The sequence below is a fragment of the Vicugna pacos genome, chromosome 22, assembly GCF_048564905.1.
Source record: "Vicugna pacos chromosome 22, VicPac4, whole genome shotgun sequence".
NCBI lineage: Eukaryota > Metazoa > Chordata > Mammalia > Artiodactyla > Camelidae > Vicugna > Vicugna pacos.
The window spans coordinates 21648203-21671040 of record NC_133008.1 but is presented as its reverse complement, the minus strand read 5'-3'; the positions used below and the strand labels follow the sequence as shown (position 1 = coordinate 21671040).

General features: G+C 53.2%; 1 protein-coding gene across 5 annotated transcripts; it reads left to right on the top strand.

Annotated features, from left to right (window-relative positions):
* The first annotated feature begins 1026 nt into the window (after positions 1-1026).
* ARRDC2 (arrestin domain containing 2) lies at positions 1027-7994 on the top strand. 5 transcript variants are annotated; one of them, XM_072947386.1, is made up of 8 exons: positions 1027-1436; positions 4327-4485; positions 4634-4851; positions 5380-5482; positions 5567-5823; positions 5998-6160; positions 6418-6557; positions 6809-7994. In XM_072947386.1, the coding sequence occupies exons 1-8, from the start codon at positions 1178-1180 to the stop codon at positions 6860-6862; spliced, it is 1353 nt and encodes a 450-aa protein (XP_072803487.1). In that variant the 5' UTR covers positions 1027-1177; the 3' UTR covers positions 6863-7994. The 5 variants fall into 5 exon arrangements, with proteins under 5 accessions (XP_072803487.1, XP_072803488.1, XP_072803489.1 ...); XM_072947387.1 differs by having other exon boundaries at positions 4419-4485; positions 4704-4851; positions 6809-7993; XM_072947388.1 differs by having other exon boundaries at positions 1298-1436; positions 4419-4485; positions 6809-7993.
* The last annotated feature ends 14844 nt before the right edge of the window (positions 7995-22838 follow it).

Genomic DNA, 22838 nt, shown 5'->3' with positions numbered 1-22838 from the left:
TACAGAGTGAGGAGGGGTGAGCCTCCTCCTTAAATGTGGGGGTCCACAGGCCAAAAGGACGAATGGACTGGGTGGAGGGCAGTCCATGGGGAGGGGAGTGGTGTGATCCTGGGGTTAGAGAGACCCCTCTGGGACAGGATGGAGGGGAGGGTTCCAGACATAAGTAGAATCAGAAAGGTCCCTCTAGGCCTTGGGCTCGTGGTGCTTGGCAGATGCTGGGCCCTGGCTAATCTGGGTCCCGCTGAGAGCCCAGGCCCTGGCAGCCTCTGATAAGGCCATGGGCCACCTGGCTGGGGGTGATAGGTTGGGCACAAGAACAAGAAGGGTCTGGGCAGGTGTGGGTGGGCTGTGGTCAGACCTGGGTTCGAGACCCAACTCTGCTACCACTAGGGACTCTAGGCAGTAGCTGCCCCTCTGGAATCTTAGTTTCCTCTTCTGTAAGATCAAATTCGAGGAACAGGGCACAGTGCTCACCCTTGGGAACACCCAGTCTGATGGAGAGCCACAGTAAACACACAGTAGTCACAAATATAGGGACCAGAGCCCTAAAGAAATAAACAAGTCCAAAGCATGACTCTGAGGGGGTGACATTTGGGCGTGGGGATGAGGGGTGGAAAAGTAGATTTGGGGAAGGAAGTTTCCAGCCCCAGAACAGCCAGTGCAAAGGACGAGGAGCAAGACCCGAGCTTGGTGTGTTTTGGAAACAACCAGATGGTGGCAGGGCGACCAGGCAGGAGGCTAGGGAGGTGCTTGGTCCAAAAGTGCCGGGTAGGGGACAAACGAGACCACAAGACACAGTCGGGTGAGTGGCTGCCTCTGCTCCTGGCCAGCCACATCCGCCCCGGTCCGCCTCTGACTCAACAGTGCCTACCCTAAAAAAGCAAGGCGCGCCCCGCTTTGACGGGTAGCAAAGTCAACCGCGCGGGTACGTCCCTGGAGGCCAGGGCGCGTCACGGGGGCGGAGGCAGAGGACCAGGAAGTCAGCCAACGACGCCCCGGCCTGGGGCCGGCGGCGCCGGCACAAGTTCGCAGAAGCAGGAGAAAGCTCGGCGGGGGCGCCGGGCGCTGCGAGGACGAGGGAGGTCTGCAGACGCGCCCCCAGTTGTGCGCCTGGTCGCGCGTGCCGGGCGGACTCGAGCCGGGCGCGTCCTCCACGCCACGCGTCCCGGCCCGCGCCATGCGCCCGGGGGCCGTGCGCAGCTTCGCGCTGGAGCTGGCGCGGGGCCCGGGCGGCGCGTACCGCGGCGGGGAGCGGCTGTGCGGCCGGGTGCTGCTGGAGGCGGCGGCGCCGCTGCGGGTGCGAGCGCTCGAAGTGGCGGCGCGCGGCGGGGCGGCCACGCACTGGCTCGAGGGCCGAAGCGTGGGTGTGAACGCGGTGTCCAGCGACTTCGCAGCCGCGGAGACGTATCTGCGGCGGCGGCAGCTGCTGCTCCGAGGTAAGCCGCTCAGCCCCGACCCCCGAGCCAGGATTCCCAGGGACCCTCTACCCAAGTCTGGGCGCTCCTCTCCAGAGCCAGAGTTTCGACTTAGAGGCTGTGCTGTCGGGTGACCCATCTTAAGAAGTGGGGACCTCCTCCCTAGGGTGTGGACCCTCCTACTGGGACACTCACCCACTTACCCGCTTCCAAAATCCTTTTTGCCAGGAACCACTCCCAGGACCTGGGTGCCCCTCCCTGCAGAGCCGGAACGCCATTGATCTAGAGGCTGTGGGGTGGGGGCCCCCGTATGGATTCTGGGGGAATCCCTGGTGGAGCTGGGAGATCCTCTTCTCTGGAGCCAGGATCCCTCGTTAAACCAAGGCCTGGGGTTCCTGATTCCCAAAGAAGGCCCCTGTCACACGTTCCGCCAGTGCGCCTCCCCAGTGTTCACGGAACCAGTTCTTCCCTGGGTTAGGGGTTCTGGTGGTGTTTGCAGATGAAGGGGTGTGAATGCATCCCAGGAAAGAGAAGACTTGGGGTGGGGTCAGGTTGGGAATCTTAGGTCTTAGGCATGTCCCTACCTTGCTCTAAACCTCAGTCCCCTGCCCTCAGGCCATATAGCCAGTCAGGAGCAAAACAGGGGCAAGAGAGAGCAAGTCTGTGCCCCAGCACTGTGCAATGTGGCTGAGGAGGATATTGGCCTCCCTGGCTGCCCTAGCCACCTCCTCTGGGGGAAGGCAGACCCTACTATACCTGTCTGCAAAATGGGCAGAGGCAGGAAGCAGCTCAGACCCGGCTCCCCACCCACAGCCCCCTCTTTTCCGGCACTGTGCACACTAGATGCTTTGCTTACAGACTTGCAGCCTTGTCCCAGCAGCCCCCAGGTGTGGGAGCTGTGGCCTGACCAGCTGTGGAAACCAAGGCGTATTGGGCATGGGGTGGGGCAGGAAGGGGCCCTGTAGACACTTCCCTTTCCCTGTGACTCAAGGGAAATTGGGTCTGGTCTCACCCTACTCTCCCTGGTCCCGTTCACTGGTGGGTTCCTTAAGATACTGGCAGCGTGAAGCTTGTGGAGCTGCTTTGTGACCTCCAGTGAGGCCCTGCCTCTCTCTGAGCCTCTGGGGACCCATCTGTGAAATGGACTGAGGGCACTGGCTCAGTATGAGACTCCCTATCCCCCCAGGGTCACTTTATTCTCCACCTCCTCCTGGGATTATGGCCTCCTGTCCTCTTTCTAGGCTCCACTTGGCCCTAGGAGAAGGTCCCAACCCCTCATTTCAGTCCCATAGACCCCTCCTCCAGGCAGCCCCCCAGGCTGATCACTCAGTGAACAGCCTCTAGGCTGTTCTTTAGGCCTGATCTGAGCCTTATCACTGGTTGACCGTGTCTGGTTATGGCCGCCACCCACGGGGTGTGCCGAGGTCTCTGGGAGGTTCCTGCGTGGCCTGAGCCAGACTTAAAAGGGGTTGGCCAAGGTAGGGAGTGGGTTCGAGCAGCAGTGCATACTGCTGCCACTAGAGGGCGCAGGCGTCCCACAGATCATGAGCAGGCAGCTCCCAACTCTAAGGAAACTAAGGCCCAGAGAGGGGCCATAGCCCCAAAGACACGCCGTAGCACTGGATCCCGGGATGCCATTAGCTTCTCCGGTACTCGGCCTAGTCTGTGAGGGGACGAGCTAGGCCTATAGGGCAAGTAGGAGTTGGAGGAGGCGGGGCGGGGGGAGGGGGGACGATGTTGAAAGATGGGAAAGAAACGACGGGTTGTAGGAGCAACTTGGGTAAAAGAGCTGAGGCGCAGCCGAGTGGCAGTGTGTCGGGAGCGGGTTGCTGATCCGAGAGGCTCTGGGAGGAGTCAAGCTACACAGTGCTTCATGCACAACCCCCTGAGATCGGGACTGATTTTCTTCTGGCTCTACAAACGTGGAAACTCAGACTCCAGGAGACTGTCACTAGCTCGGGTCAGCCAGCTGAGCGGGTTTCGAATCAGAGGAGGGGGCAGCAGGTGCCCTAGTGGAAAGAGGCCGCATCCACTTCTTCCTTCCTCCTCCATTGCACAGAAGGGGAGAAACTGAGGTCCGAGGTAGTCCTAGGCGCTCAGGCTCCGGCCAGGGTCAGACCGTTCCACACTTCTCCAGCTAGGGCTGGTCATGCCTCGAGTCACGTCTGCAAGTGGCGACCGGTTGATGATTAAGCCGATGGGTAGAATGCTTTTGCTAGGTGACCTCAGGCTCGGGTCCCGCCTCCAGGCTTCAGTTTTTCTTTACCTAGGGAGTCTGAGATACATGCTCTTGCCCTCGGTGCTTCAGTTTCACCCCATGGTCAATGAGGGTAGAGGGCAGCCGGCCGAGAGCTGGGGAGTTTGTTATTTTGCTCCAAGCCTGGGCGGAGCCACGCCTCTCGCCGCGCCATTGGCGTACTCACTTCCGGGGGCGTGCCCTGCGTCTCGCCCCGCCTCTGCCTGCCGTATAAAGGCAGCGCCGGCGCAAACCGTGAGGAGTCTCCGGCCTGGTTGGTAAATGCGCTTGCGCGCGCCAGGTTGATTCGCGTCCTTAGGCTGTAGCGTCCGCACTTCGCGCCGCCGCGTCGCCGGTTCGAAGCCAGGTTCCGGACACCTAGAGTTCGCTTCCCGGGCGCGATGCTATTTGACAAGGTGAAGGCGTTCGTGGTGCAGCTGGATGGCTCGAGCGCAGGCGCCGAGCCGGTGTTCAGCGGCGGCCAGACCGTGGCTGGCCGGGTGCTACTGGAGCTGGCGGGCCCGGCGCGCGTGGGCTCCCTGAAGCTACGCGCTCGGGGCCGCGCCCACGTGCACTGGACCGAGTCCCGCAGCGCGGGCTCGAGCACCGCGTACACGCAGAGCTACAGCGAGCGCGTGGAGATTGTGAGCCACCGTACCATGCTACTCACGCCAGGTACCGGCGGGGAACCCCTGCACGGCGCACGTGCTGGGCGCTTCGGGATCCCGGCGCAGCCACAGAGCCTCCCTCTTTGCTTCTACCTGCAGACACTGGAGAGATCACAACACTGCCTCCTGGGCGCCATGAGTTCCCATTCAGCTTCCAGCTGCCACCGTAAGTCATATGGGTGCAGGATTGTGGGGGAGTCCCTAAGCTTGCAGCACCCCCTTCCCCAGGTTTGGGACTCCGCTGCTTAGTATCTGGGGACCTCTGAGCTGCATGACTTTCTTTCATACCCTCTTGTGTCTCTCATACCCTCAAGTCTTTGGGAATCCCTGCCGGCTTGTCTCTGGATCTCGCCCCTTGAAGCGCCTTCTTCTCTCCACCCACAGGACGCTAGTGACTTCATTTGAAGGCAAACATGGCAGTGTCCGATACTGCATCAAGGCCACCCTGCACCGGCCCTGGATCCCTGCCTGTCGGACAAGGAAGGTGTTTACTGTTATTGAGCCAGTGGACATCAACACGCCTGCTCTGCTGGTGAGTGGTTGCCCTTGGGGAGGTGGGATAGGAGCATCACAGGCAGATCCTGGCTACTTGGTGACTGGTTCCTCACTCCCTTCCCAAAGTGGGGGTCACAGCCAGGCCCTGGCAGGGAGGGAGGCAGACATGGGAATGCCTGTGGAGTCCATTGGAGCCAGGTGTAAATCCCAGCTGCTCCAATTTGCTGTGTGGCTCCGGGTGAGTGTAACGCCCTCTCTGAGCTTCCAAAGTCTCATCTGTGAAATAGGGCACAATCAGAGTTTGCAATAATAATGGTTTACTGGATGTTAGTTAGGCACTAAGCGCTTGGCTTGTTAATTTCATTTTTCATTTAATGGGATGGGTCGTATGCCTGGACCCATTTTATGAATAGTTGCTAGATAGTTAAAAAGAAACGAGGAAACTAGGTCGTGCCCCAAGTCCTCCTTCAGCGGGGGGAGAGGGGGTTGAAAGCTACACAGGGTCTGTGGTTTGCACAGAGGAACCCGTTTCATGCCCTTTCCTCCTTTTCCTCCACCCTACCAGGCCCCTCAAGCAGGAGCTCGGGAGAAAATTGCCCGATCCTGGTACAGCAACCGTGGCCTTGTCTCCCTCTCAGCCAAGATCGACCGCAAGGGCTACACGCCAGGTAGCATGGGGGAGGCTGGACTGGGAAGAAGGCCAGTATTGGGGGTTGCAAGTGGAGAAACTGAGGCCCTGCTGCTCCCCTCAGGTGAGGTCATCCCCGTGTTTGCCGAGATCGACAACAGCTCCACGCGCCCAGTGCTGCCTCGGGCGGCCGTGGTCCAGACACAGACCTTCATGGCACGAGGTGCCCGCAAACAGAAACGAGCAGTGGTGGCTAGCCTCTCGGGAGAGCCTGTGGGCCCCGGGCGGCGGGTGCTGTGGCAGGGCCGGGCGCTGCGGATCCCACCTGTGGGTCCTTCTATCCTGCACTGCCGTGTACTACATGTGGACTACGCCCTCAAGGTAGAGTATCCTTGGAGGCCAGGGTGGCTGCATCTGCTCTATCCCTTAGACTGGGATCCCCCTGAGGCTGGGGCTGGGACCTCTATCCCCCTGGCCCAGGAAAGTCCTCCTTCTGTAGAAGGAGGGTGCAACCGAGGCTGCCTGGGCACCCTCCGTTATGATTCATTCCTCCAGGTCTGTGTAGACATCCCAGGCTCATCCAAGCTGCTCTTGGAACTGCCGCTGGTCATTGGCACCATCCCTCTGCATCCTTTCGGCAGCCGCTCGTCCAGCGTGGGCAGCCATGCCAGCTTCCTGCTGGACTGGGGGCTGGGGGTCCTGCCGGAGCAACCTGAAGGTGAGTTCCCCGTCCTGCTGTGGGTGGGGGGTGGACAGAGAAGTGGCTACCAGGCTGATTCTCCCTCTGCCAGCCTCAATGCCTGTAAAAGTGCTTAGTAAGAATTATGTTGGCAGCCATGGGTCCCCCCAGAATCCCAGCCCAAGGGCACACAGCTCCACAGCCTCTGAACTGGCACAAGCTGGCTCCTGGCCATAGTTTCCAATTCTGAGGCTCTCCTCCTTTACCTGCTCACTCACCGTGTCTCTTGATTCCAGCCCCTCCCGATTACTCAGAGGTGGTGGCCGTGGAGCAGAGCCCCTTCCCACTACTCCAGGACACTGACATGAGTGTTGAAGGCCCCTTCTTTACCTACATCCAAGAGTTCCGCTTCCGCCCTCCACCCTTGTACTCTGAGGTGAGCTTGGGGGTCCACGAAGCCCCTGTGCCTCTCCAGGCCCTGGGAGCTAAGGTGAGGGTGGGAGACACAGATGAATTTTAAATTTAATTTCATTCTGGGCCTAAACCCAGCTTGCATCTCTGTCTGATCCTAGGTATCTACCCCTGGCTAAGAGGGGGTGTGGAGATGAGGGCGGGGAGGATTTGAGGGTAGGGAGAGGTGTTTCTGAGCGGGGGCATCCAGAGACTTAATGGGATCATTTCCTTCAGGAGGATCCAAACCCGCCCTCAGAGGCCATGAGGCCACACTGCAGGACCTGCTGAGGGACCAGTGGAGACTTCAACGGATGAGGCTGCACATGTGCTTTGAGCCCCTGTGGCCATGAGGAGCGGCTGGATTAAGAGCATACCCACCTGAGTGCACTGAAGTTGGGGAAACCGAGTCTCAGAAGTGGGCAGGGCTGTTCCAACATCACACAGAACAGAGGAAGAGCCAATCTGGAATCTGACAAATCTGGACCCGTCCTCATAAGGTATCAGGTGCCCAGCGTGGGATCCGAGAGACTGTTCAACCTGTCTGTGCTGACCTGTGAGCAGGGATGGTGTCCCCCAGAAGCCTCTAGTCTGGCAGGAACAGAACCAGACAGAAATACTTCCAGTCCTGTGGGACCAGAGGAAGGGACCCTGATCTGGGAAAGTCCGAAGGGGAAGCAAAGAAGGCTTCCTGGAGGAAAGGGCATTTTAGATGAGGCTTTGGCCTATGAATAAGAGCTCCGCATGCGGGCAGGCAAGAAGGAAAAGTCGAAGAAGGTCAGAGCTGAGTGATGTTTGGAGACTGCCCCCTTCATCTTAGAACTGGGGCTCAGAAAGCAAGTACCTCAATCGAGGCCGCACTGCAAGTTCTGGCAGGTGAGAGGGCCCAGGAATGAGGCATTCAGGGAAGCAAGTCATTGGAGCTGTGTGGGGCCTGTGGGTGGCAGGGGCAGCAGCTCTAGCCTTTGAAACCTTTGAAAGCCAGAGATTCCCAGCCTAGGCTGGGCTGCCCAGGGGCCCCTCCACACACTCCATTGCATACTCCTGGGTACTGCATGGACCAAGAAACCCGGGTTCAGAGTGGGACAGACAAGACCAGCTGTATAACTTGCAAAATGAAGATGTGGGGCCCATTGTTCAAGGATTAAGAATTTCAAGATGGACAGCAGAGCATTAAACTATGCTAGGGGGACGGAGGTTAGCCTGGGATGACACAGAAGGGCCAGGGTGTTTCTGGACACCCCCTGTGTCCTGGAGGAACAAAACATGATGGGGCAGAGCCCCCAAGGGCAGAGTCCCAGCCCGGCTGGGGCAGGGCCCCCGCCTGGGACTCTGCATTTCTGACAAGCCTTAAATTGTCCTCTTTTGTACAATTTTTTAAAAATAAAAGCATGGAGGAAGAGACTGGGCTTAGTGTTCTTAGTGTTTTACTTCTCCCCAGGTGCCAAAGAAGCCGGGGTGGCCCTAAACACCACTGTGGGTCAGGATCTCAGAATGAATTCCAGGCTGAGGAGGGTTGAGGGACCCATTGTCCAGAAGGTGAAAGTGAGGCCCAGGGGAGACTGAGCGCAGGTTGGAGCCCGATGCCCTCACCTCGTGCAGTCACAGAGGCTGGGCGCATGGATGCTGCAGGGCAGGGGAGTGCCGGATGCAGGAGGATCCTGCCTATCTACAGCGTCTGGGCTGTTTTTGTTTTATTGACGTTCATTCATATACCATTTGAAAGTGTGCAGTTCCTTAGTATTTAGGACAATTACAATTTTGTACAACCATCACCTCTATCTAGTTCCAGAACATTTTAATCAGCCCCAAAGGTAAATGCTTGACCCAATTGTCATCACTTCCCATTCCCCCTCCCTCAGCCCAAGGCAACCACTAATCTGCTTTCTGTCTTGATTTGCCTGTTCTGGACAGCTCGTGTAGATGGGATCATAGGATAGGCAGCCTTTTGTGTCTGGCTTCTTTCCTTCAGCATGATGTATTCAGAAATTTAACCACATTGCAGTATGAATCAGTGCCTCATTTCTTTTTATGGCCAAATAATATTCCATTGTGTGGATGAACCACATTTTATTTGTCCGCTCACTGTCCCCATTGATGGACATTTGGGTCATTTCCACCTTATGGCAATTGTGACTTGTGTTCCTCTGGTTATGCATGTCCAAGGAGTTGTTTGAATCCTCACTGGGCTCTAAGGTAGCCACAGTAGCATAGAGGTTTTTATTCTCCTGGAGTTGCAGATGGGGAAAGTGAGTCCAAAAGAGTCAGGTGACTCACCCATTTTCTCACAGTAAGGACTGATGAAGCTGCCACTCAAAACTGCCCCTAGAACTCTGTAATCTATATCCCACAGGTAATGTTACACCCACATGACACTCCCTGGTAGCTCAAGTTCCACCCCAGACCTGAGGCCCTGCCCACTTTGGGTGGGGTCAAATTAGACCACCTCTCTGATAGCCCTGGCTGTGCTCACCAGCCTTCCCAGGCAGTGGAAATTAACTGGCAGCCCAGAGTGTCCATGGGCCAGGCCAAAGGGCAGGGATGAGGATTAGGGACCCAGGGGATGGACACTGGGGGATGTGGTTTCAGGCGTTTCTCTCTGTGTGACCATGGGCCTCAGTTTCCCCATCTGAGACTCTGAGACACCCCCTCTCCACAGCCTCAATCTCCCCCCTCCCCAGTTCAAATTTGGGCCCTGATTCCCAGTGTCTCCTGATTTTGGGGTTCACCCGGCTCCCACTGATCTGTCACCAAGCTTGGAGCATGTCAGACTTGGGCTTCCTTGGGGCCCAGCAGAGGGGAGATGTTACCACAGCACAGCCACCTAGACCCCAAAGAAGCAGCCTCAGGAAGGACTGAGTTCCCCATCAACTGGGTTATGGGAAATGCAAGATGCCAATTTCCAGATCCATGTTCCCAAACTGAGAAGAATCTAAGGTGTTTATTGCAACAGCGGATGTGCATACAGTTCTGTGAAAGTTTCCCCTGGGGAACTTGGGAGGACAAGCCACTTCGTGTCCCCAGGAATCCTGCGTCTGCAACTATCTGGAACCTGATCCCTAAAGGAGGCAGATTTTCTGATTCGGATAAATGACAACCAGGATGGAGCTGGCTCAGGCAGTTCAGAATTTGGGGAACTCGCTAAACATAGAGGCCCATAAGGTGTAGAGGAGGGTGGACAAATATTCTTCTAAGATAAAAGCCCCGCTCCTCCTAAGATCTCCCACCTGTCTCTTCCAGCTCCCACTCTATCCCTCCCTGATACTCAAATACTCCAAGCTGGTTCCTACCTCAGGGCCTTTGCACATGTGGTTCCCTCTGCTGAAAGTCTCTCCCTTATGGCTGGCTCTGCTTTACCCACTAGCCTCATCTTTTCAGGGATGCCTCGACCTCAAGTCACCACTTCGCATCACTCCTTCTATCCCCCATCCTATTGTTTCCATAGTCCTCATCAGTCTCTGAAATTCTTACTTAGATATTCACTTGTTTGTCTGAGTCTGAGAGCAGGCCTGGGTCAGAGCTGTGTCTCTGGCTCTAGCACACAGCAGGCAAAAGGAGAGGTGACTGAGTAACTGGAGGGGACTCTCCACTTACTCTGATATGAGCAAAGTCTCTGATGGGGGTGAGAGTGTCACTGCCTCTCACTTGTTCCTAGGACCCCCCCTAAAATCAAACCTGTCACCCATTCAAAGTCAATGCCATATTGCTCTCTGTCTCTCACTAAGAGTCTCTGCCTCTCTCACCATCTTTTTCTCCCCCATCTCTGCCTCTTGCTCTGTCTCTTTAGCTGTTTCTCTGTCACTGTCTCTCATTGTCTCTGTCTCCCCTATCTCTGACTTACCATCTCTGCATCTCTGTTTCTCTCACTATCTCTCGGTCTCTGTCTCTCGCTTACCATCTCTCTGGGTTACCACCTCTCTGTCTCTCTCAGTCTTTGACTCCACCATCTCTGTCCGCTGCCCTGGCCAGGCCAAGCCTAGGGCACGGGGTGACAGGCAGGCCTGGCGCCTGCTGCTTGTTTTCCGCCCTCGCTGGCAGCCAGCCCAGCTGGGCTGCTGTTCAGGAATCCTGCAGCCGCCTTGCTCCAGCCACCATGCAAAGCCACCACCAGCCTCTCCTCCCGGCACATTCTGTCCCGAGCAGGGAGTGCTGGGGGTGGGTGGGTTGGGGGATGTGTTCCTGCTGGGCTCCAGTTACAGGACAACCCGTCCTGGTGGCCCTGCTCCCCACCAGCGCTGCCCCCTGATGCCTCCCCTCCTTGCTCTGGGCTTAGATCTTCCTGAATGAGGCCCTACTGCCAGCTCAGCCCCACCTCAGGAACTTTGCACCTGTTGCGCCTTCCACCTGGACCTCCCTCTCCCCAGATCTTCCTGGAACCTTCTTCCTTGTAGGCCTCCCTGTCCCTAGCAGAGTGCTTCCTCAGTTCCCCTACCTCTGCTGTCGTGCAATTTGCTTCTAGATCTTTCCCCTTCCCAGACTTATATATTTACATGTTGCTAATTTACATGTCTGCTTCCCCGAGTGCCCTACTATATCCACAGTGCTGGGCACATCCATTAGGCACTTGGTGAATATTTTAGAACTGATGTCATTTCCTCTCAAAGCTCAGCTCTGCCCCAGACACCGAGCTTACACATGGAGCTCCCCATCCCCTCAGCCTGCCTGACCTACGTGCCCTGCTGCCTCCTCCTGAGTGTGCTGCTCCTGCTGCTTCTTGCCCCCCACGATCCCTACACCAGCAATCTCCCAGCCCGCCTGCCTTTGGTCAAGGAGTTCCGGGTACCACCAGATGCACTTCTTTTTCCAGCAAGGGGCTGGGTCTGTCTTTTAAGCCCACTGGACTCTACACACAGGGACAGCCACAATGCACACACATGTGCAGGGACCCAGAAACAGGCCAGTGAACTCGGGCACACACAACTGAGAAGCTAGCACAGACCCACATGACCGCTAACACCTGTCCAAACAGGTACAACAGTAATGACCATGAACCCCTCCAGCTCTGGGCGCCCATGGCCCATGGTTGAGAGTTTGTGGGGTGTCCACATTTGGAGTCCACCAACTCTGAGGAGGAACATTTATGAGGTCTTTACAGGTGGAGACAGAACATGGGATTTGAACCCACACCAGAGTGTATGCAAGTCCAGTCCACATGTGCCTCTGCCCTGGCTTCCCCCACCTGGGAGTCATCCCCTACCTTGTTTTTGATGTTCAGGGAAGGCTAGGAAAGTCCCCAGAAAGCATCAGGCTGGGCAAGGGGCCCAGGAGGAAGTGGTGACTCAGCTGGTGGCCATCAGTGCATGCCACGCTGGGCTGCCCCAACTCGGGAGGATTCACAGAGAACAAGAAAGGATGGGGGACTGATGCATGGTAAACAGGGCCTCTGAACAGGGATGGGGGTGTGTGCCTGGATGGGCCATCTGCGTGCCAACATCTCAGACATGCTGAGCCCAATCCACAGATGGGGAAACTGAGGCAAAGAGAACAGATGACTTGCCCAAAGACTCCCAGACAGAATGAGGCAGACAGGGGACCCCTAAGTCCTTGGTAAAAGGGTCTTGGTGGAATCTACTCTCCCTAACCACCTTTCAGTGGACAAAAAAAAAAAAAAACAAGTCCATTTACTGCCTCCAGATGTGGACATGTAATCAGGTCTTGGCCAATGAGAGCTTTTTTCATCACCACAGACTCAGGGATTGGTTTAGGGATGGACATGTGACTCTGGCTGGGCCAATCACTGTGAGAGTCTGGGGACACCCTGAAGGTAATGATAAGGGACCATCATTGCCACCATGCCAAGGATGGCAGAATAAGGTCCCGAGGGCATTATGATGGAATCCACAAACACCCCAGCCCCATGGAGTCGGGGTGGGGCCAGAGGGAAGGATGAGGGCTGGAAGGTTCAGGGAGGGCTTCCAAGAGAAGACATTGGTGTTGGGGCTTTGAAGGATGAAGAAGAGTTCACTAAGGAGCTAGAGATCACATTCCAAGCAGAGGGAACAGCCGGTGCAACCACAGCAGGCAAGAGAGAGTTGAATGTGTCCTCAGCCATCCTGGTGGGACAGATGGGGACAGAGGGGACAGATGCAGATGTGTTTGTTTATTTGCTCCCAGACTGTATCCTTCCCCTCCACAACCGCCAGAGGGTGAGACCAGGACTGCTTTGTTGACTGACACATCATTAATGTTTGTGACCTAGGTGGCCCTCATTTGGGGACACAGAGGGATGGGATGGGTAAGGTGGGTGGTAAATGGGGGGACTGGATTCATGGGGTGGGAGAGTCTGGGCTGCATGGCGGTGGTCCCAGGAGCCACGAGAAGCTGGGCCACAGTCCAGGCAGAAGGAGGTGATTCCCCATCTGTGAACTCTGGACCCCAAGAATGGTGCTCCAGAGGGAGGCAGGTTGGAGCTCAGGGTCTGGACTTCAGGCACTTCTCTGAACCTCAGTTTCCTCATCTGGAGCCTGATCTCACTGTCAGAAAGGGTCAGTTCTGGGCACAGAGGGGGTGCAGGTTCTGTGGGGCTGGATAGGGGTTGGGGTGCGGAGGCAGTGGGGGAGGGGCTGGGTCTGTCGAGAACATTCCATTAGCAGTTCCCAGCCTCTTTGAAAACAGGAAACCAGCTCTCAAGGGAGCCCCCAGCAGCGCTTCCTGAGCCTCCTCGTGACGCACACTGGAGGGTGTGCGCACACCATGTATGTTTGCAGGAGGCCTGGAAATAGGTGGAACCGCCAGTGTGTGCCTACATGTTTGTGTGTCCGTCTTGTCTGGAGTTGCCCAGAGGTGTGTGCATACTCCTTATATATACTCGAATATGGTACACATCTCCCGTCAATACGGGAAGCAGGTACAGGCTGACTGGTGCATTTGTGAGTCCGGGTCTAGGTGTTAGACATGGGTGTTGGTCAGCAGTGGATGTTGGTGTGTGTTGGCAAGAGCTAGCTTGTGCTAGAGTGTACTGGCTTATGCAGGCTTGTGCTGCTACGGGCTGGCATGTGCTGATATGTGCTGACAGATAGGAGCTGTGTGGTGTTCCCTAGACCTCTGAATCCCCAGGTAAGCCCTGATTCAGCTGCCAATGATTACTCTGGATTCCATCTCTCCCTGTTCCCAACCCACCATGGTCCTCCTGCTCCCTAAGGCCCTGCATAGCCTCTGTGGCTGCTCTGCCCTCCTTTCCTTCTGTCTGCCCTTCACATATCAGCCCCTGGCTCACCTGCCTCCTTATTGTTTCTGGAGGCTCCCAAATGTGATCCTACCTCAGGACCTTTGCACTTGCTATGCAAAACATAGCCAGGCTGCCTGGCTGGTCTTCCCTCTCCATCCCTCAGGTCCCAGGATACTGGCCTTGGGTGCCTCACCCCTCTCCTCCTTCTCAACTGTCTCCCTGTCCTTCCCCAAGTCCTGACCACAGGCCCCAGCTTTAACCACTTCCCTTGGCATCCTAGGGTGAGTGGCCTCCCTCTGTAAGCCTCAGTTTATTCTCCTGTAAACTGGGGCCAATCTTGGTGTGGCCTCATTCAGCCAGAGTCACCCAGAAAGTGGAAAAGCCTGAATTCAAACCTGAGCTGGCCTAATCTCAGAGGCTCTGTCCTTGCCCATATTTAGTGGAAGAAACACCTGAACGTCATGGACAGTCTAGGGTCACTCAACCACAGGGGCCAGATGGGGCCAAATTGGGGCCTACTGCATGTCACATTGCTGGAATGCCTTCTTGCTGGCAAATTTCTACTCATCCTCCAAAACCCCATCTCCAATACCCGCTTTCTCTGACCCAGGTCTGACCTCATGGGCTGAAGGCATTTGTGTCCCCTCTAGACAGACCAGGGCTGAGGCCTCTCAGGAGCCTAGCATCACCCAGGCAGGTACATGGGACCATGTTTCTCACATGCTGAATTCTTGGAGTTGGCCCAGGTCCCCCTCCCATGCCTGATTCCCAGGATGTACTGCCTACTGCCTTATCACCCTCAGGATCTGCCAAGCTCTATAGTTTAGAAGGGCAGGCAATACACCAGAAATTGACACAATGTAACTGACTATACCAAAAGAAAGAAAGAAGAAAGAAAGAAAGAAAGAAAGAAAGAAAGAAAGAAAGAAAGAAAGAAAGAAAGAAAGAAAGAAAGAAAGAAAGGAAGAAAAGAAAGGAAGGAAGGAAGAAAGAAAGAAAGAAAGAAAGAAGGAAAGAAAGAAAGAAAGAAAGAAAGAAAGAAAGAAAGAAAGAAAGAAAGAAAGAAAGAAAGAAAGAAAGAAAGAAACGCAAGATATTTCCATTCCACCCAGAGCCCATGTGTTCTGGAAACTCCCCTGCCCAGGCCTTCAGCCCCTCTAGTCTTGGCCTTACATCAGTGCCACACCAACTGATTCATCTGTGAAATAGACCAAAGATATTCCAAGGCCCAGCCAGTGCTATGGGGGTTTCTTGCTGGTGTCTCAATGTCCCAGCCCCAGGGAAGCCATGAGAACTTGAAACAGGGCTCATATCCCAACATTTACACACCCTTCCCTAAGCCCACAAGGTCCCCTGTGGCCTGGCCTCCACAGCCTCCATCACAACAGGTTCAGTCCCACCTCAGGGCCTTTATACTGGCTGTTCCTTCTACCCGGCTAGCCCTTCCCTCACGCCTCACAAGGCCCTCATCTTCTCCTCCAGGTCTAAGTTCAAACATCCCCATTCTCAGAGGCCCCTCAGCCTCCCTGACCTAAGCTGCCCTGCCTCATTCTCTCTCTCAGCCCTTCCCTTGCACTTCTGAAAATTCACAATTACAATGTATTGATGGGTTCGGTCATCCTCCACCTCCCCTCTGTAATGGGATCTCGCAGAGGGCAGGGCTGCAGCACCCAGTGAGTGTCCAATGAACAGGCAATAACAAAGGAGACTGCGGGAACCCAGAGCACATCCCCCTAAGGGAGAGTCTCTGGCCTCACCCCCGGCCTCCAGATCCTTGCTGCCTCCCTCCCACAGTCTGCTTGGTGTTTGAGGTGGGGGGGTGGGGGGAGCAGAATTGAAACCCTACCCATCACAATCCAGAGCATCTTTCCCTTCCAGACTCCAGGCCTACACAGGTCCTTATTTTGGCATTTCAGCCCATAGCATGGATGGGATATCCAAGGTCAGGAGAGGTTCCGTTGATCATGCCCCTCCTTTACTCACACTCTGGCCACAGCTTCCCATCACCCTACAGAGGAAGTCCAGCTCCTCCACTCAGGTTCAAGGTCCTGCCCAAGTGTGTCAAGATCCTTCTTTTATCCTTTGCCTAATTCTCAGTCACCCTTTGGGTCTCATCTTGGTTGCATTTCCCAGGATTGACTGTTGAGACAATCTCAGGAAACATTAACTGCTCTCAGAGACCATAGTCACTAGACCAAGCATGTCAGTACATCAGGCTGAATGTGACTCTTAAAGTCAGGGGACTCACTACATGATATATGAACATCGTGGACCATTGAACTCATTGTTTGCACAATATATGAACATCATGGACCACTGACTACTAACAGGATACTAAGCATAATATACGGAGCAGGGACTGCCTGAGAGCTTAGGTCGGGAGGTGACAAACTTTTTCTATAAGTATCCAGTTTATAAATAATCTCATCTCTGTGGGCCATGCTGTGTTTGTTGCAACTAGTCAACTCAGCTCGCTTGAAAGCAGCTGCAAACAATACTCAAATGAGTGAGCATGATGGTAACCCAATAAAATTTTATTCATGGACATTGAAATTTAAATTTCATACAGTTCTTTTTTTTTTTTTGAATGAAGGTACTGAGCATGCAGGATCTTCTGCATGCTAAGCGTGTGCTGTACCACTGAGCTATACTCACCCCCAACACTGAATTTCATATAATTCTCATGTGTCACAAAATCATCTTCTTTCGATACATCTTCAGTCATCGAAAAGTGTGGAAGCCATTTCTAGATCTGGCCAGAGCTGTTTGTCAACCCCCCTGGGTAACAAAGTATAAGGATTCGTTGTTTATAAAGTAACAGAACTAGGTTTAAAATGCTTCCAGGTCGCCAGCTAAGAAATCTTAGGGCAAGTTGATGACTGACAGTGTTTAACTATTGACAAGTAATAGGTTTGGACTTGATGTTTACGAAGTTTCAGAACCAAGGAAGTGTGGATGGCTAACAGGGTGACAGGACCTGGGTTTAAGCTGGACGCAGCCACTGGCCCCAGCACGGCAATCACCAGATGGGGCGCTGCTGCCTATTCTCAGAACACTGTTTACCAAGTATCCAATGACAGGGGCCGGTGGCAGGGTATCGAGTCACAGGGCAGTCACACTGAGACTTGGGCACTGTGACAACTCTACACACCAGCTGTTTACAGTGACATGAGACCGGCTATTTACAGGAGACCATCCGCCCTGCTTCCGGATGCCAGAATCCAGACGGTGGGATGGGCTCCTCCTGTTTACAGAGGGCCCTGGTTCTGGGGACCTTTCTCCTGTAGCTGCCTCCAGCACCAGGAGTGAGGGTGCTCCCAGTCCAGGCGAGGTGTGGCTTTTGCTCACTCAAAGGACCCAGGGCTCAGTCTGGGCTCTTTGGTGAGGGCAGGAATTGAGCACTGAGGGCACTGGGTCCCGTGGTCCCACTTGGATTCTCCCTCTGTCCATCCTTGGCTGTGCCACTTTAGACACATCACTTAAGCTCTCTGGGCCTCTGCTTCCCTATATGTGAAAAAGGCACAAGGATGGAACAGGGTGGCCAAAACAAATACAGGACACCCAGTTAACTCTGAAATTCAGATAAACAATAAAATTTTTCTTTTAGTATAAATATAGACCACACAACATTTGGGGATATACTAAAAAAAAAAAATGTATTGCCCTGGGTGCCGTGATGTTTATTTGACAAATCTGGTCCCACTTTGATGAAGCCTCCCCTACAGAAGGTTGTGAAGATCCAGACGGAATTCCAGACCAGGCACAGAGGAAGTCCTTGGTGTGTGTACCACTGACATTCACCGTCCTTCTCGCCCAGGAGCTCATGCGCATGCGCCTTGAGTAAGGGCTGATGATTGACTCATACATGCACCATCTGTCTCTGAGGACCAGGGCCTGAGTGATAAGAATTGTATCATTATTCAAGAGTCTCACTAGAACATCAGCAAGAGCTCCGGACCACAGGGGTCCCACAGGAGGGCAGGGGGTCCTAATTTTTTTCATTTATAGTGTATTCCCAGCAACCAGAATCTGGCCCAGTGCCCTGCAAGACTCTGTAAAGAGTTATTGAGTGAATGGAAAATAGGATTCAATAAGTAGTTACTGAATTCAGTAACTGATCCCACAACTCTTTATTGAATACTTACTGTATGCCAGGCACCTCAATCCTTGCCTGCCCAGGGCTCTCCATCAACAAGGGAGATGGATATTAACACAGCCATCACCATAAGTGCCCACTGACAGCTTGGACAAGACCTGCCAAAGGAGATCCTCGGTGCTAGAAGTCCAGGAGGGCTTCCTGGAGGACCTGATGGAAACCTGGATGGGGAGATATAGAGGACAGAGAGTTCCAGGCAGAGGGCACAGCATGTGCAAAGGGTCTGGGATGGCAGGGAACATGATGGTTTCAAGGGCTGTTTTCATGCCACCCCCAGCTCCTCTTGACAATTTTCCAGCTCCAGAAGCAAGGCTGGCTAGGCTAAGTTTAGGATGACCAGGGTTGCGTGGCAAGTTGGGCAGGACGTTGTGTCCTGAATCGCCCACAGAGGGAAGGATGAAATCCCCAGCCCAACCTCAGCCCTGGCGGGAGCAAGACAAACATCACCCAACATCCCCTCTGCCCTGGAATTTCCACAATCGCCTGCCTCTCGGGTACACCCTCCTCTCCCACAAGGCCCTGGCCATCTCAGGAGACACACACAGGGGAAATGGGACACAGCCATAGGCTGCTGGGTGGGGCCAGGAGGCAGAGAGAAGAGCTTCAAGATGCCCAGCTGGGAAGTCTCAGGGCCAAGAATGAGGGCTGGGGTGGCAACAAGGACAACCACCGTAATAGCACCACTAACCCTGGTGAGCGCCCAGCCAGGCCTTGCTGGGAGAGACCTCATTTAATAGCCACAAAAGCCCCACCAGGAAAGTAAATTGGTTCAGCCACTATAGAGGTTCCTTTAAAAAAAGCTAAAAACAGAGCTACCATATGATCCAGCAATCCCGCTCCTGGGCATATATCTGGAAGAGACAAAAATCGAATTTGAAAAGATGCATGCACCCCAATGTTCACAGCAGCACTATTGACAATAGCCAAAAGTTGGAAACAACCCAAGTGCCCACCAACAGACAATTGGTTTAAGACCATGTGGTATATATATACAATGGAGTATTACTTAGCCATTAAAAAAGAATGAAATGTTGCCATTTGTGGCAACATGGATGGACTTAGAGAATATTATACTCAGCGAAGTAAGTCAGACAGAGAAAGACAAATATCCTATGATATCACTTATATGTGGAATCTAAAAAATGATGCAAATGAATTTATTTGTAAAACAGAAATAGACTCACAGACATAGAAAACAAAATTTTGGTTACCAAAGAGGAAAGGAGGGGGTATAAATTAGGAGTTTGGGATTAACATACATACACTACTATATATGAAATAGATAAACAACAAGGACCCACTGTATAGCATGGGGGACTATACTCAGTATCTTGTAATAACCTATGATTGAAAATACTCTGAATGTATATACATGTATATAACTGAGTCACTTTATTTTTTTAAAACTTTTTTTAAATTGAGTTATGGTCATTTTACAATGTTGTGTGAGTCACTTTATTGTACACCTGAAACTAACATAATATTGTAGATCACCTATACTTCAATAAAACAAAAAAAAGCCCACCAGTCTGGTTCCATAAGTATCCCCGTTTTACAGACAGGGAAACAGACTCTGGAGGAAGAAGCTGCTGGCCAAGGACTTGTGGTGACCCCAGGATGCAGTCTTAGTCAGTTTCAGTTTCTATGACAACAATACCAGAGAGGGTTGGGGTATAGCTCAGTGGTAGAACATGTGCTTAGCGTGCGCAAGGTCCTGGATTCAATCCCCAGTACCTCCATTAATATCTATCTATCTATCTATCTATCTATCTATCTATCTATCTATCTATTTACCTATCTATAGGTAATACATATTATTAATATGTATAGATATTAACATATATATTAATATCTCAAAGGTTGGGGAGCTTAAACAGATATTTATTTCTCAAAGTTCTGAAGGCTGGGAAGTCCCAGATCAAGGTGCCAGCAGATGTGGAGTCTGGTGAGAACTCCTGGTTTGGAGACAGCTGTCTTCTTGCTGCGTCCTCACAGGGTGGAGAGAAGAAAGAGGAAGTGGGTTCTCCCATGTCTCTTCTAATCCTATCATGGGGGCTCTACCCTTATGAGCTGATCACATCTCAAAGGCCCCATCACCTAATACCATCATATTGGGGATCAGAATTTTAATTTATGAATTTTGGGGGGATGCATACATTCAGTCTATAGCAACACTCACCTTCCCTCTTTTTTTAGGGGGGGAGTAATTAGATTTATTTTTTTTAAATGGTGGTATTGGGGATTGAACTCAAGACCTCATGCATGCTAAGCATTTGCTCTACCACTGAGCTATACCCTCCCTCCACATTTGTATTTTAAGTTGTGTCAATATTAACATGATATACACAAAGCATTCGTGAAAGATATGTGAGTGTACCATTATATAAACACAGGAAGGAGGTCAAAGATCAGTCCATTTAGAAATGGAGGTATTTTGGCTGTTACAGTTGCACAGAGATGCTGCCTGAGTTTCCACATCTGTACTATAGAGGTAAGAACCCCCTCGCTGGGGGGGCTGTTGTGGGGACCAAGTAGGTTGGAGGTGATGTGGTAGGTACTGTCACGTAGGATAAATAAATCCTGGGTTGGATTTAGTATCTTTTGCCCTCTCTGCTGCTGTTTTGTTTTACGCTGATGAAGGTCAACGTAAAGGCTAGATGGCACATCTCACCGTTGTCCAAATACTCGGGTTGCTAATCTACAGGGCAGGAGCCTTCCCTGCGTGGCCTGGGCCACCCCAGTGGAGCAGCAGCACTGTCCTAGCCACGCCCCAGTGCACAGATGCCCCTTGACAAGGCCAGTCTTGGGGCTGCTTCTATTCTAGAACAATCTTGGGGAGAGTGAGGAGCCCAGGCCAGTATCCTGAGACTCTAGAGTCCCCAAGTCACTAAGAAGTTGGACTCAGGGTGACCAATGGGGGAGCTCATGGCCTGGTAAGGGGACCTAGCGGGCTGCTTTGGGGACCCAGCCATGTGACCCCCAGGTTAGGGGGATTAATAGGTTCAGAGCAAGATGGCCAGACCTGGGCTGGGCCCAGTGGGTGCAATTTTGACCTCATTTGAAAGTTCAGCCCATCAACTATTCACTGGAGGTTCACCAATAGCTTGTGCCCCTCAGACTGGAGGCCCAGCAGTAGGTGCAGGGGTTGCAGGGAAGTCAGACAGCGGACTGGATACACCTGTGAGACCAACAGACAGACATTGGGAGACGAGGGAGACAGAGAGAGACAAGCAGAGAGGCAGAGAGAGATAGTGAGAGACAGGGAGAGAGACACACACACAGATAGGGAGAGATAGGGAGACAGAGACAGCAAGATCGGAGAGAGAGAGAGACAGGGAAAGAGAAACAGAGAGAGAAAAAATAGGGGAGAGAGACAAGCAGAGGGATATAGACACAGAGAGAGAGAGAGAGAGAGATGGAGAGAGAGACAGGGAGACAACAGCAGAGATGGGGGCTGGGGAGGCATAGAAAGCAAGCGCCATTAGTCCTACCCCTCAGGTCTGCCCTGCGGACCCCTCCCTGGCCTGAGACTGGTGCCCCTTTGACATACAGATGGAGAAACCAAGATCCCAAGCTCCCAACCAGCAGCTCCAAGGCTATGACAGTGGTTGGGACCCTCAGGTTGGAGAGATGCTGGAAGGACTCTGAAGGCTGGAGGCCAACAGATGAAAGGGACTCGAGCTTCTGGTGGGTCTCAGGGGCGATTTTGGTTTTGGAACCGAGTTTGTCCTGTAAGAAAAATTCTGCATCTCGGGTGAGGAGCCTGACCTTGGGATTAGCCCAAACCTAATAAGGTCGAGGGAGAAGAGGTGTCGTGGACACAGGGTGAGAGCAGCGGGGTCACTGTGAATCTGGGGATGGCCCACGGGTCACTGTGTGTTCTTGACTGCAGGGTGTGTTTGAAATTTTTCCATGACACAGAGCATTTTTAAATGACCTCTGGGCTCTTGAGGCTGATCCCAGGCCTGATGTCCAAGACTGAGGGAAATCTCAGCTCTTCCTGGAGATTGGCCCAGGGGCACCAGAGTGGGGGATGCTGAGAAAACTCTGGGAATGGCCCAGGCCTGAGAAAGAGGTGCCAGGCAGCCTCGAGTGGGCGGCTGGGAATTCTGCTCCTAGCATCCCAACTCCCCCAACACCCACACTGCCCCCTACCCCACCATCGCCATGTGCACACCCCCACACCCATGGGCAGAATGACCCGAGCAGTGACTGCCCCTCCTCACCCCTGAGGGAGGGGGCACATCTAATACATAGAGTGACCTCCCTTCCCATGGGCCACCTCCCTGGGAGATGCTGGGGGAAAGCTGGGGCTGGGGGAGTGAGGGGAAGTGAGAAATGATGGCCTGAGGTTTTAGGGGACCTGGGGACTCATCTCATTCCTGGAGATTCAGGGACTGGGGTTGGCCTTATCTTTGATGGTCCTGAGGAAATGGGCTGGGATCAAAATGACTAGATCTAGAGAAACCTATCATTTCACCAGGAAAAAAAAATCTCTGAACCATGGCTTCCACCAGGAGTTAGAATATGAGGACGGATAAGTCAGGAGCTTAAAATGGGCTTGACACGCATCTCCAAACAGGCAGGATCTATAATGGAATACTACTCAGCCATAAAAAAGAATGAGACAAGGCCATTTGCAGCAATGTAGGTGGACCTAGAGATTATCATACTAAGTGAAGTAAGTAGAGAAAGACAAATATCATTTGATATCACTTATATGTGGAATATGAAAAAGTGATACAAATGTATTTATTTACAAGACAGAGACAGATTCACAGACATAGAAAAGAAACTCGTGGTTACCAAAGGGAAAGCAGGGGGAGGATAAATTAGGAGTTTGGAATTAGCAGATATAAACTACTATACAAAAAATAGATAAACAACAAGGTCCTACTCTATAGCACAGGAAACTATATTCAATACCTTGTAATAACCTATAA

What these genes read in the sequence shown, in the direction of transcription:
- ARRDC2 (XM_072947386.1), top strand. Translation starts at nt 1,178, where the DNA reads ATGCGCCCGGGGGCCGTGCGCAGCTTCGCGCTGGAGCTGGCGCGGGGC. An exon ending in TCAACACGCCTGCTCTGCTG is followed by an intron (nt 4,852 to 5,379) that starts GTGAGTGGTTGC and finishes CCACCCTACCAG; the next exon opens with GCCCCTCAAGCAGGAGCTCG. An exon ending in ATGTGGACTACGCCCTCAAG is followed by an intron (nt 5,824 to 5,997) that starts GTAGAGTATCCT and finishes TCATTCCTCCAG; the next exon opens with GTCTGTGTAGACATCCCAGG.